General features: G+C 35.3%; 1 protein-coding gene across 1 annotated transcript in view; it reads left to right on the top strand.

Annotated features, from left to right (window-relative positions):
- Window positions 1–2,743: 2,743 nt before the first annotated feature.
- Window positions 2,744–15,416, top strand: part of LOC141389901 (protein Skeletor, isoforms B/C) — a 187,580-nt gene continuing 174,907 nt past the window's right edge. Inside the window, exon 1 of the mRNA XM_073962111.1 lies at window positions 2,744–4,179. Coding sequence (XP_073818212.1) covers window positions 3,957–4,179 — 223 coding nt within the window. The 5' untranslated portion in view covers window positions 2,744–3,956. The remainder of the gene's footprint in view (window positions 4,180–15,416) is intronic.

The raw sequence follows: 15,416 nt of genomic DNA, 5'->3' as shown, positions 1-15,416 counted from the left end.
GCCTTCGAAACATAGAGGTTGAAAAGCAGTGGGGATAAGACTCCCCCTTGGGGTACCCCCTGCTTGTTCTTCCTGGGGGGAGGGTTGTTTGTCCTCGGAATTCTACATAAGATTGCCTTCCGGCCATGTAGTTTACCAACCATATCTTTAGGTACTTAGGGAGAGAAGTCATCATAACGTCCTTCAGAAGTATGGCGTGGTTTACTGTATCGAAGGCCTTGGACAGGTCCAGAGCCACTAATATGGTTCTTTTGTGTGGTCTCTTACTGTTTAGTCCTTCCGTAATCCTGGTCGTGACTTCACTGAGGGCTATTGTCATGCTTCTTCCGGTTCTGAAGCCATGTTAGTGGTCGGCCAGATGAAAGTGCTCAGCGAAGTACAGTAGGTAGATGAACTCAAGGGTCTTCACAACCGGGGATAGGATTGTGATGGGTCGGTATGAGTTTCCTAAGAGCGCAGGTTTATCCGGTTTAGGGACTGGGAATATTTGTGTGGTCTTTGTGTTCTTTGGTGTTGATTGACATTTTTATTCTCTCTTGGATTCGCAAACCGGTTTATTTTCTATTTGTCCCTGTCTAATATTCTGGCATTTGCATTTGCAAAGTGCACGCTCATTGATGTGTTGTGCCAATTCTGTATTTTTCCTTCTTTATGCCACTTTCGTGTTCGTCTAATCTAATGTCTAATCTTCGTTTTGTTGTTCCCACATAAACTTTATTTCTTTGCTCTCGTTTGTTTTCCTTGCAAGTTATTTTAAAGACAATATCATTCCCTTAAAATTTTTCTCTCTTTTTGGTTTTTCTTGCAAATATAGTTTTCAATATATGTATGTATTCCCGTACTTTTTCAATTGTACATGTAGTAAAAGAGCGAACTGTGAGCGAACATCTCATTTAAAATTGTTCAGGAACGGAAAAATTAAAAACAAAAGTAAAAAAATGGAACAAATGTCAAAGTCGGCCTACCAGCCAACCAAAAGGCAGCAACCATGTTACTATTTTTTAAACGCTCAAATTTGTCGTGTAAAAAGATTTTAAAGAGAACATCATCCCGCGCAATTTTTGCTTAAAGGGAAGTGAATATTTTACAACTTCTTGGTGTACGAGAACGGTTTATCTGGTAAAATATGTAAAAGTAGTAAAAAATTTTAAGTTTTTTTTTGTTCTGGAACAAAGCTAATGTCTCGTTGGATTTGTATGCAATGGATGTTTTTGTTATGTTGATTATATTTCTTATTGTTCTGTTTTCTGTTAACTTATGTTTGTTTTTGATCTCGCCATCTTATTGTTTGTTTATCGATATTCAAAATGAGAGTTCCATCTTTAGATTTTATTGGTCGGCCTGATGAAATATTCTTTCCAGTAAATTTCTTTATAAGTTTGTAAACATTTTAATTTGCTGCGTCTTTAGCTAAAGTCGATATTGTTGATATTCAGGTCAATGATTTACATTGTCCTCGGAATTTTCCGCACGGAAAATAATTTTAAAAAGATAAATTCATTTAAAACCTTTATATATACGTCGCAAACTACTAGAATTACTTAATTATGGTATATTTCCTCCGAATCGACAAAAATATTCCCTTTTTGGACATAAATATGGAAAAAATGTGAAATGGCCCTGGTTCATATTTTTTTAACTTCTTTTGATTTTTCCTTTCTTGGATTAGGGTCAATGTAGAGGTAGTTATCCATTCTCGTTTCTCCTTAGGGTATTGTCGTATTTTTTCTTCACATACACACAATAGATTATCTTATATCTGTTTCCAAATATTTTCTTTTTGATTGGCCGCTAGTAATTCATCCTGGGCTGATCTAGCTTCTTCAGCTTTACGCTGAGTATTTTGTCATTTTCTGTTAGTTTCACTAATTACTCCTTTTTGTGTGATATAATGTCATGATCTCACCTTCCATTTACTTCATAAACGCTAATGTGCCTTTGTGCTCCAACCGCCAATTATACAATTCGGATGCAAGATAGCCCGCTAGCTTCTTCAGGCCACAAACTTCGTTTTTGGGTGCATATCGTAGCTTCAAACTTTTTTCTTCAGAAGACCATGTGGTCTTCTATTAACTCTTCATCATATTATCCGCTTTCTACTTAAAGGTATTTTTCCACAACCTTATTGATGCCTTCCTAACTGGTCCTTGAGAAAGACCATATCCAATACCTCCTCCTTTGCTATTTATACGAGGAATTCCTGGAACTTTGTAAGAGTATCATGTTGACAATGTTATGCGGTTTCTTTGTGTAATTTGGGATTGTTATTGTGGTAGAATTTTCAAAGAGCATCTCACATAGCAAAATGCAATGACAACTCCCAAATGTTTTTTTTTTAATCTTTTGCTACTATTACACATTGGTCCTCAATGCCGTGTACAGTGCATTTCCGCCTTATGCTATGTGGTGGGTTGGGTGGGTGAGTGGTGGTTTTTGTGGTGACTTGACTTTATGAATTGTGTGTTAATGTGAATGTACCGTAAACTAAATACGGTTTTCTAAGTCTCTCTCTCTCTCTACTACTCTCTTGAACTGTTATTTTGTTATTCTCAGAAATTAATACTAAATTCTCTGTTTTGTTTTTTGGCATCTCTTTTCAGTACAGTACAGAGCTTTTCACCACACCTCAACTCATGTGGTCCCCAAAAACACAAGCGAATAACGAGGCGGCCAGCAAGCCATCCCCAACCAGCCAACAACAAAACCTTGCTTAACTTCTTTGTGTTTACCCGTTGATGTGCGTGTGTGTCTGTCGGCCTGACAGTTATGTGGTGGAATGTTTGTGTGACTTTGATGTTGGCTGTGATTTAGAAATCTCAGCCTGTGTGTGCGCTGTGCTGGAATTACAAGCATTTTTCGAGCAGTGTGTGTCTCCCAAAGTTTAGCCTCTTCAGTCCGATATAAACCGACCAACCAACCTGACGAGTGTTTTGAAATAAAGAAAAACGCGGTGCGCGGTGTTCAAACAACTAAGAAAAAATTCAAAAACGCTTCTTAATTTCTTTTTAAATTTTGTGAATTAAATTTTAAACAATATTTTTATTAAAAAAAAAGAAAAAAAAAATAAGAAAAAATCTGGAAATATAAAAAAGCCATAAATGGCCAGCCATGCCATTTAAAGATTTTTGGATTAAAACCGTTTTTAGTTTTGGTTTAAACTTTTTGTTTGTGAATTTGTAAAAAATAAAAGAAAAAAGTGCATAAAAATAATTAAAAATAAATAAAAAAATATAAAAGTTGTGGAAAAATTAATAAAGAAAAATCTTTTTGAAAAAAAAACAAACAAGAAAAATTATACATAAATTGTGAGAAAAGAAGGAGGATTACACAATTACACACAAAACGCCATTTTGGATTTTTGTCTTTCTGGCTGTTGGCTTTGGTTTGTTGTAGTGAAAAAGGACCTTCTACAGCCCTCCATACAAAGTCTAAACCCCCTATCCCCCACCAAAACAAACGAAACAACATCAAACTGAGAGAGCAAAGTGGAGCTCTGAAATATTAGCAACAGTAGCAGCAGCCAAAAGTGGGGAGTCGTGTGGCGGCAGGACATCATTCTCAGGATATGAACAACTAAAATAAAAGCTTACTCCCTAAATAACTGCCACCACCATCATTGGCATCAGCAAATAGAGGACGAAAAAAGACCAAATAATGATTTTGTCATTCGAAAAGACAAACTGCATTTGAAAATAAAAAAATCTCATTCATAAAAAAAAACAAATTCACTTCGGTTTTCCATAAGTTCGGTTAATTTGCCTTTAATTTTTTTGCGACAAAAAAAAAAAAAAGAAAAACGAAACGCGTCTAGCCCACCTAAAGCTTAAAAGCGAAGCATAACCGCAGCCTTTTGCTTACACATGCTTATTATTTAGAAATTACCCCGCCCTATAAAAAGGAATTTCAACGTTATTTTTTCTCCCGTTCTCAACATTTCCAAATAATTCCACTCCATTATGGATCACAACAATGAATTATCATCAGAAACAACAACATCAACTGCAACACATCGAAAATTTATGAAAACATCTCGTCAGGTCATTCCCTCGACAAAACGTAGAAAATCCTCGAAAAGTATGGCTGCCACCATGTCGTCATGCTTTGCTGGATTGTCCTCATCATCTTTAACATGTTGTGGATTACTAATTGTCGTGACGCTAAGTTGTTGCGTTAATAGCGGTAAGTTTATTTTAAAGATTTTAAATTATTTTCCCCTGTCCTATGTCTCCTCACATATTAAAATTAAAATCTCAGCATCATACCACCTAATGATTATATGGATATTTGGATATTTTTTCGATTCGAATTTAAATTCTTTCTAATTACTACCAAATTGCAGTTATTGTAGATTTTTTCATTTGATTGAGAACAAAAATGAATAAAATATTTTTCAAAAAAATGAATTTTGGTAGCTCGAGCGAATTTTATTGAATTCGAATCGTCTTAGTGAAAATAGTCCATAAAATTTATCGTTAAGATATATTGTAAGTAGCAAGGGTCTCAAATACCCCAAACTCTCCCTTTACACCGTTTATATTTTCAAACCGATTTCTTTTGAGTTCTTTGCCCTGAATACCATAATATGGTAGCTTTGAAAGCAGGATAGCAAGTAGGACCAAGGCTTTTGAGAAATCATAAAAATCTGCACCTACACCCCCGAAATTTTCCATCCAGACTACCACAGATTAAATTGAAGCTATTTTGACTACAGCTTCGTAGGTTCCACTAATTTTTTTTAATTTAAATCCTATTCGATACATTTGCATAGTTTCATCCTAGAATTTTTTATTTGCTATAGGTCTGAAATCACAAGTTTTATAGAGTTCTTAGACTTGGGTATTGGGATCATTTTGATCATTTTATGAATATTTCGATAAGTTAACATACATAAAGTCAACCAAAAAAGTCTACATACACCCTATAAATTTCGAGTTTTAAGGGTAAGGAAACATTTTTATGAAAATCCAAGTACATAGTTCTATTTCATATCCCCAATGAACAAAATTAAATACAACACAAATATATTCCATAATATGAATAACGGTAAATTCTATAAAAATAAAAAAAATTAATAGGGAAAAAGTGTACATACACCTCAATGAAATATTGATATTTCCGTAAAATTTGTGGAATAAGCAATACAAATTTTAATTTTTTGCTTTATCGAACGTCTTTGGTTGTACCTGTGTGCTACCGGACGCGTCCACAGGTTGCGGATAGTGGAAATCCCCATAGATATATGGAGCAGCTGCGAATGAAATAAGCAGTCGCGGATAATATAGCGGTTTTGAGAGGAGGGTCTCAGAGGGGACACGGGCCACGCCGTATCACGATACTCAAAGCGTCGTGGCGAGTCATAGGCGCCAATAAATAACCTATTGTGGCTTTTACATTGACACCGTAAAAGATTGCATATCACATGGCATGCTTGGAGGTCAAGTGAAATGCAAAGCATCGTGGAAAGGCAGCGTACCTGCCACCAAGCTATGCTCTTAGAGACTAATCACCTGTAACTGCCGAAATTTAAATGATTCGAGTATTCACAAGGAAAAGAAATGAAAATAGAACGGGAAATCAGATGACGACCAGGAAATTACGGAAAAGGACACGATTTAGTGTATGTTCGCACACTATACCAACTTGGCAACTTTGCTCAGCTCAGTGCCGAGTGTGAAAGATTGAAGATCGATTTGATAGGTTTGAGCGAAGTACGTTGGAATGGTAGTAATGAATTGAGAGATGACAATGTTGGACTGCTTTTATACTCAGGTATGCCAAATGAAGATGACTCACATATATGAGGGGTTGGCATTTACTTAAGGCGGCAATTAGCTCAATCCCTTATTAAGTGGCAGCCCATTTCAGAAAGAATAATATCAGCCCAAATAAGAAATAAAAAGTTTATCATATCAATTGTGCAGTGCTATGCACCTACAGAGGATAGCGACCCTGAGAGCAGAAAGAGGAATTCTACAGCCTTCTCCATGATATACCAAATAACCACATAACTATATTAATGGGAGATTTTAATGCGCAAATTGGGCCGGGCAATACCGATTATGAAAATATTATGGGCAAACATGGGATAGGTGTTTGCAATGATAATGGCGAGCTATTTATAGAAACATGCAGCAACTACGACCTTAAGATAGCAGGATCAGTCTTCCCACACAAAAACTGCCATAAGAACACGTGGAAATCACCAGCTGGAAACTTTCACTCGCAAATAGACCAAAGAAGATATGACGTTGACAAACTTCAAAACGAAGAAATACGAAACACTTTTTCTGAAAAAATCGCCGCAATACATTTCGATGAAAATAGATCGCAGAGTCAAAACCAAATGTCCAGCGATTCGAAATAGAGTAATATTCGAGACAACATTCAATGTACATGTGAAGAAATCTTAGGAGTGCAACTGAGGAAATCACGCAAGTGGATTTCACCGTCTAGCTGGAATCTTATTTCTGCTAGAAGAACAGTAAAACTCGAGCAACTAAAATCTCCTAGGGGTGATAAAGTTGCGATACTGTCCGGCCAGTATAAATTACTTACCAAACAAATAAAGGAACAACTAAGAAAGGGTAAAAATGACCACCACATTAAAATGTCAAGCGAGGCTCAGTTGGCTGCTAATATGGGCAATATGAAGTAAAAAAAAAATATTAAAAATCAATTAAATTCATATTGAAAAAGAATACTTGTAATATTTTTATATATGGAAAGAGTAGCGGTGTTAAGGAACAAGTAAAACTGTATAAATAAGACACACTAGTATACACATATATGAAGCAATCAAAAATAAAGATTTTAATAAGATATTCATCTTCGAAATTACAAAAGAGTTGTAAGAAATCAAGAATTTCATTTCATGTCTAGCATCATCAACAAATATTAAATAATTTGTACCAAAAAAGTCAAACTTCAAGTGCAAATAAGGAAAGGAGACTGAGAAAATGATTTTTAAAAAAGCGCAACCATGTACAGGACTTTTCAATCGTATCAAATTAAAAAAAAAATTAAGGTAACTTTCACTTGCAATGTTTTCATTGCAATTTTTACAATCGATGCAATCTTTACATGCATTGCGATTAATCCATCTCTCTGTTTCGAACACAGATATTTTAAGTCACTAAATATGTATTCACATAAATACGTAGAAGAGGAAAAACGAACGCATTTATAGGAATTTTCCTTGGATTACGGATATTCGGAACAGTCAATGCTTTTCCAAAAATGTGTAGGTTCCACAATATAAGGAGCTTTCATTTTCCTTCTTAGAATTATTATGTCACATTGATTATTAAATTCATACTGTAAAGCATCACATAAGAACGCGTTTTCATAAATTTCCAGCAAAGCTTGTATGACATTTAAAATGTTTAAATCATTAATTGGGATATACTCAACTATTTTACTGGAATAGTGTTGGTTAAATATTTCCGCTGTCCTAGGCAAACTTGAAAAACAAAAGCTAACAAACCGCATCGAGCTGATTGATAGAAGTTCCAGCTGTTCAAATGTAGTGGTGAGCAGAATAACAGGCAACAATATTTTATTTGTCAAGAAGAATTTTGTTAAAATATGTAAGGATGATCTGAATTTGAATGTAAACATAACGATCATAAGAATGCTGAAGTCTGGTAAATCGTTTATTTTTACCCTCGAAACCCATGGCCAAGCTCGACATGTTATGGAGGCGAGAAGAAACTTGACTGGGAAAGGCATGTACATTAAAAAGGATCATACTTCAGTAGAACAGACAACTCGTTTCAAACTCAGAAAAGTAGCCAAGGTCCGTTTTGGTGATTTGTGCATATTTGTCAATGACACAAAATACACATGACTAGATGGTAAAATTCTTGCTTCCTTACAGAAAGATCTCTAAAACTAATGATAATTCTTTTGATGTCATTTGTAAGATAACCGCCAACTCAATTAGTATTATTAGGAACACACAATAGCAATTTGATTCTTGTCATATAATATCCTACAATGTGCCTAATTTACAAAGTTATTTTTCTTCATTTGAAAATTTATAGTTTTGTTTTTGCTCTGTTCCAGAACCTGGAAGAAGCTACTATTTTTTACTACGATAACATTTTTGCCTTTATGTTATCGGAAAAAAATAGTAAAAATTAGTAGATTCTTGCAGTTCTGGAACAGACTGTGGTCGTCTTCCGTATTGTCAGTTGCTTTGTATTCGTGCATGAAACTAGAGGTTCTTAAATCGAGTTCCATACTAGAGTAATTTTATAAAATTGCAGTAGTGGAGATATCGATATAAGAACCCCTCTTGCACGAATACAAAGCAACTGACAATACGGAAGTCGGCCTATTTGTTTTGAGAACGAAACGATACAAAAAAAATTAAAAGTTGCCATGCTTCGGAAGTTTATGTTTTGCATCTGATATCTTAATATCTCCCTTTTTGAAGCCGTATACATATTTTAATGTTTATAATTCCTACAAATTAACCTTGAAATATTTGAGTATTCGTACTGAATTACTCTGACATTTTCTTAGAATACCTTTAAATGGTTATTTCAATTATTCTTTAATTAATTTAAATGTGCCAAATGACAATATGGAAGTTGTTAAAAATTCGAATGTTTTAGTTATTTGTGTTGGCATATCCCATCACTCCTTAATTTTTATATCAGTCACCCCCCCATACCATTGCTATCGCAAACGATTCGTTTTCGGATGTTTTGCGGATATTTTGTTCGAGAACGACACACGAAAACGAATCAAAAACGATTCACTGGTCGCTCAGTTTGTGTCAGTAAAACTTTCGTTTTCGAAGTGTCGATAGTAATATTATTTTCGAATCCAAACAATACGATACTTTAACGATTCAATTTAGATATCGCTAGAAGCTCTTTAATGTTATTATTATCGATGTTTTTTGGTGTTTCATTTTCGATCTGTTCCCCAATAATAAAACTGGTATTTTAGGTAAATTGCAAGACATATATTTTTATTGAGTTAGTTAATAGGAAAGTGTGTCGCAAAAACAAAGAAATAATATAATTCAATGTAAGAAATCCAAACAAACAGAAAACATAACAATTATTTCAAATTATTAAACAGCGGGAGAAACTAGGACTATGTATATTTAGGAAAGTGTATTGCAAAAACAAAAAATAATAGCCCTGTTTCTTTACGTGCAAGGATCCTCAAGTTTTACCACTTTTTACTCGAAAAGCGTTCCTTTACTTCTGACACCTTTACTTCTGAATGGTTTTACCATTTTCAAAAGTAAAGGAACAGACCATGACTGACAAATATAATTCAATGTAAGAAATGCAAAACAGACAGAAAACATAACATATAATTCAAAGTATGTATTAAATAGCGGGAGAACCTTCATCGAACTTTTGCTTTTTCATTTGGCATTTCGCGGCTTTTACAACTCTGTCATGAGCGTATTGAAAATGCTTTTGTGATATCCTATCAAAATCGGGATCATCCAAGGGAAATCGTTGCTTAAATGCACCTTTAAAACGAGAGAAAAGATATATGTTTAAAATTATTATTTAAAATAGACTTAATATAAATATACTTACTCCGAATTGCGGTCGTTATAACTGACCCTCTTATGCAAACTTTAGTTGCTGTTCCACGTCAAGAAAACTTTTCAGCCAGGTCATCGGAGAATATTTTGCTCCACGAGTTTCTTAAAAATTTTTTCAAAAGATTATTCTGGTGCAGAGCACAGTTCATTTATCTAAAATTAAGTTATATTCTAAATTTTCAATCTTTTATTAGAAGTTTCGAAATACTTACAAATGTTTTTAATGTTTCTTCATTTTCCAAATTTTGTTCAACTATTTTATAATCTTCCATTGTTTTTAGTGCAATTTTTGGCACAATTATCGTTTCTGTAGTAGTATTTCCCAAAATCTTTGATTTTACTTTTGCTATCTCTGTTCTTATTGAAATTAATTCAGTCGTAATTCGATTCATTTTCTTTTCCATATTTGTTTGGTTATCCACTACTTTCCGAAGGGTGTCTACTACTTCTGAAATTAAACATAACTTTTTATAATAGATATATCATGGTACAATAATACAGGTAGCATTATCAAGCCAGCTGATGGTAACACAATGTGTCAATTGCATTGAATTGATGTCAAATTTTGACATCTTATGTTACCAACAATTGCCGATGCGGCTACCTGTGTACTTGTACCATGAGATATATGTATGAATTTTCTATTTTTTCGATATCATGAAGGAAAAGTTGTTATCGTCCTAAAAATGTTTAAATTATTGCAGGTTCTGAAACAGACCCATAGTTAACTTGAAGTTCTTACCTCGATTTTATTTTTACTGGTGGTTTTTATAGGAGGTTCGGGATTTTTTGTAGCAGGATTATTGAGAAATAGTGCATTAAAATCAGTCATTATGCTAAAAATGAATTACTGGGATAAATATATTCATATCATCATTAATTAAACAGCATATTTTTCCAGATATTAATTCAATAGAGTGCTGCTCCATTGTTGGGTCTAGCTGCATGGTTGTTGTGCAAAATTTACCGATCAAGGGTGACTTTATTGGTTGGGAAAAAAGTCTTGCTTTTCAATGACTTCTTTGCTATGAATAATATAACTTGAAATTCTGCTTTCTATTTTAATAAGTTTATATATTTTATATTTGGAACCCTTAATATAATAACATGAATTAGGACCTTTCAAACGCAAGGTTGTTAATGCAAATTTGGCCACACGTTTGATTAAACACATTACTTTCACCTGCGATTGAAATGTTTAATAAGCTTCGCTCAAAAATACGATTGTAAATCCACAACGTGTTCACCCTTTTTCACCAGTTGTTTCAAATGGCCAAGCAAAATCTCAAAGGGGAAGGCGATAATAGTTTCTAGAGATTTGAATTGCATTGCTAGGTTGCTTAGGTGCGTTAGGCAATGGAAATTAAACGTCGCTAATTCATTTTTTTCGCGACAGTATTTCTCATGAAGTAGAAGACGTATTGCAACGCTCAAAAGTAAAAAGTGTTTATATCTTGCAGGGTCTAAAATGTCTTTCAAAACAATAGGACCAGAGTACAACAAAAATGTTCGAAACTCATAAGCTTTGAATCTTTCCTAATTATCAAGAGATTTTGGTTTTCTTTTAATTTCTTTTGGTATGAACTTTCTTAATGACAATAATTTTGAACTAATAATACCAATTTTGCTACGACCTAGAGAAAACGGATATCCTCTTACTCTAGTAAGCGCCACTAGTAACGTTTTCATAACACCAAGACAAACTATATGCATATAGTCAAAAGTGAATTGACTGACCATATCAATCGGTAAATTTTCAAAAATTAACCTGTCTTTTATATTGTGGTGTTCTGTATATGCCCGATTTCTAAAATCGTGATCAGTTCGATGAACGTTTTTAGATCGCAAAAAAATAATCCTTCTTTGAAACGATTCGCCTTTCTGAGTACATTTATTGCAACTGTAAAAAACGGAGTGTTGCTTTATACCTAAAATAAAGGCACTGGCTGGTGCATCGCAAACAAAGGCCCATACACCTCGCTGATTAAAAGTTGTAGTTCTTCTACAAACTCTTTCTGGTATAAGCTGGGATCTCGCGGTTTTGAGGAACCCGCGTAAATGCCAGCCAGGTTTTGTTCCATGTACGTTTATTAATATGGGCCAAGCCTGTTTAAGTGAACTTTTAAACAGTGACAGCCCATCGATATTTACATTAAGGGAGATACAGTGGTGGCCAATACATTTGCAACAAAAATTACCTTTATACCAAATTCTGTGTAAAATTAGTTTTTGTGAATAATACTTCAAATTTTTTGCGGTTATATATTATTTATTGGCTAAATAATATGAAATTAAAGTATTCTCCAAAGATATTTAAATATAATATAAAAAAAATTAAAAATACTTGACATGTCTCATTTTTCAATGGACAAAACATATGCAACTCATAAAACGAATCGAACTTTTTTCGAAAATAATCAATATTTCGTAGCAAATCCTTTGCTAGCGTCTGCGAGGCATTGACGCTATAAGATTGTCGATAACCGTTCTTGGAATTGCTTTCCAAGCTGCTTCGAGTCTTTGAAACAAAATAGTCGAATTTGTGCTATTTTCTCGATCAATTTTGTTGTTTACGATTTCCCATAGGTTCTCAATGGGATTTAAATCCGGCGATTGTGGAGGCCAGTCCATTACCGTAAGCCAATTTTCAGTAAACCACGACCTAACCAGTCTTGAGGTGTGCTTAGGGTCGTTGTCTTGCTGAAACACCCATGGTAATGGCATCTCATTTTCGGCATACGGAAGCATTACCTCTTCTAAGATCGTTTTGTACACATGCTGGTCCATAATACCATTAATTCTATGCAGCGGACCAACTCCAGCAGCCGAGAAACAGCCCCACACCATGACACTTCCTCCACCATGTTTGACTGTCTTTTTGCAGTAACGTGCCTCAATCCCTTTTCCAGTTGGTCGTCGCACGTAACGCATACCATCGCTGCCAATTATGTTAAATTTTGATTCGTCGCTGAATAAAACCGACCTCCACTCACTTTCAGTCCAATTTAAGTGGAGTTTAGCAAAATCTAATCGCTTTTTCCGATTACGTATAGAAATGAGCGGTTTTTTCACTGGCCGGTCGCTGGTCTTACGAGGACGCCCTCCACGGTGTACGACAGCAATCTCCTCAGTTTTCTTAAATTTGGAAATAATGCGGGATATCGAACTTTTATGAACACTATATTTCTTAGCAATATCTCTTTGTGATAAACCGTTCGAAAAATCATTCACAATTCGATTTCTGAGTTCAAAACCGAACTTATCAGGTGCCATTTTAAGGCAGAGGCTTTCGAAAGACTAAATATCAAATAACACCAAAAATTCAGAAAATATTATGCACACTTTTAAAGCGAAGGCTCTTAAATAAGCAATATAAAGAATAACACGCGAAAAGAAATTACAAAAATACCGTTATTTGAAACAAAATTGAAAAGTTGCATATGTTTTGTCCACGCCGATTTCAAAATTTATCGATAAATGGCCGATAACAGAAAAATGTAAACAAAACATATGCTTTTTATACCCTCAGCCTTTAGGCTAAAGAGGGTATTTACACTTTGATACGACCAAAAATGTGCCTCATCGAAATAATGGTTTTAGACCCCAAGTATGTTTGTACGATATCCGTTTCAGACAATTTTGAGTAGATCTAGCAATGTCCGTCCGTCTGTCTGGCTGGTGCGCACGATAACTCTCGAACGGATCAATCGATTCGGTTCAAATTTTGGGCATCGAAATATTTTGTCCAGATTCGATTTAAGTTCGAAGATGGGACATATAGGTCCACTCCTTCAGGTACCTCCCCCACAAACGTTCAACAATTGTCGCAAAACTTGTGCGCACGATAACTCTTGAAGGAAACAACCGATTTGGTCCATACTTTGATCATCGTGTAATTTCTACCAAACTTAGATGAGGTTCCAATATGGACTCAATCGGTCCACACCTTCGGGTACCTCCCACACAAAATTTCGGAAAAGTTCAGTTTAGGGCCTGGTCTCTAATCGCTTTGATTTTTGTTTACGCAAGTTGTATTCGCTGTCCTCTTTACGACGCTGTAAGTTTCATTAGGGGCAAGTCCACACTTCCTGAGAAAATAGCCTGAAAGTTACATAAAACCCTATGACACCGTGTGTAGTGGTTGGAGCGCAAGATAACTCTAGGACGGATCTGCCGATTCGTTCCAAAATTTGGCTTTCGTAATATTTTGTCCAAACTTAGTTCAAGTTCAAAGATGGATTATATCGGTCCACTCCTTCCGGTACCTCCCCCACAAAAGTTCGAAAATGTTCGGAAAATTTGTGCGTACGGTAACTCTTGAAGGGAGTAACTGATTTGGTCCATACTTTGCACATTATGCTGTTTCTACCAGACTTAGATGAGGTTCCAATATGGACTCAATCGGAAAAACTCCTTCGAGTACCTCCCACACAAAATTTCGGAAAAGTTCAGTTTAGGACCTGCTCTCGAATCGCCTTGGTTTTTGTTGTAACATCTTGTATTCACTGTCCCCTATACGACGGTACAAGTTTCATCAGGGGCAAGTCCATACTTCCTGAGAAAATAGCCTGAAAGTTGCAAAAGGCCCCTATGACACCGTATGTAGAGGTTGGAGCGCAAGATAACTCTCGAACGGATCTGCAGGTTCGGTCCAAAATTTTGCCTTCGTAATATTTTGTCCAAACATAGTTTAAATTCGAAGATAAGCCATATCGGTCCACTCCTTCAGGTACCTCCCCCACAAAAGTTCAAAATGTTCGGAATAATTGTGCGCACGATAACTCTTGAAGGGAGTGACCGATGTAATCCATACTTTGCACATCCTAATATATCTACCAGATATAGATCAGGTTTGAATATGGACTATATTTGTCTACTCCTTCTAGTACCTCTCACACAAAATTTCGGATAAGTTCACTTAAAGACCTGCTCTCGAATCACTTTGATTTTTGTTGAAGCGATTTGCATTCGCTACCTCCATTACGACGGTAAAAGTTTTTTCAGGGCAAGACCATATTTCTTGCGAAAGCAGCCCGAAAGGTGTAAAAAACCCCTATGTCACCATATATGCACGATAACTTGAACTATTCAACCGGTTTGGTCCAACATTTGGTCTTCGTCATATTATATCCAAACTTAGTTTCATAGGCAATACCAGTCCACAACTTCCGGTACTTCTCCCCAATATTTAAAAAATGTCACTAAAATGATAGGACGATAACATTTGAATGGGCAACCAATTTGGTCCAAACTTTGGATCTCCAAATATTTTGTCAAAATTTATTTTAACTTCTAAAATGGCCCATATCGTTCCTCCCTAAGGGTACCTCCCCGACAAAAGTTCAAGATTTGTGTCTTAGTGCAGTTAATTCCTAATCCACATTTTTGTCGGCAAGTTCAAATGTCCAAAAAGGGCCACAAAATTTTGAAGAGACCTTAAATACATTCGATCTGTCTGAAGGTGAAAATTTCACTTCACATTGGCTGAGGGTATATATCGGTCGGCAAAGCCGACTGACACTTTTTTACTTGTTCAAAACTAGTTTAACCCACTAGAGCCCACCAATAAATTATAAAAAGTATTTGACTTGTTTTTGCTATAAATTTACCGATTTACAGCATCGGTTTCATTCAATCAATATTTGTTGCAAATGTATTGGCCACCACTGTACATATCTGAACAACCGTACTGACATTTACTCAAAAAATCTGTAAGCGCGTCTTTAATACCGTAGTGAACGTACTCGCCAGGATCAACAATACGTTTAACAATACTGCGCGGTGTAGATTTTAATGTACGTACGTCTTTTAGAAGATTGGGAATCTTTTCTGCCAACAA

This window comes from Musca autumnalis, unplaced genomic scaffold, assembly GCF_047663935.1.
Source record: "Musca autumnalis isolate F117 unplaced genomic scaffold, ASM4766393v1 scaffold_1, whole genome shotgun sequence".
In the NCBI taxonomy this organism is placed as follows: domain Eukaryota; kingdom Metazoa; phylum Arthropoda; class Insecta; order Diptera; family Muscidae; genus Musca; species Musca autumnalis.
This window is presented reverse-complemented; position numbering and strand designations above follow the sequence as displayed.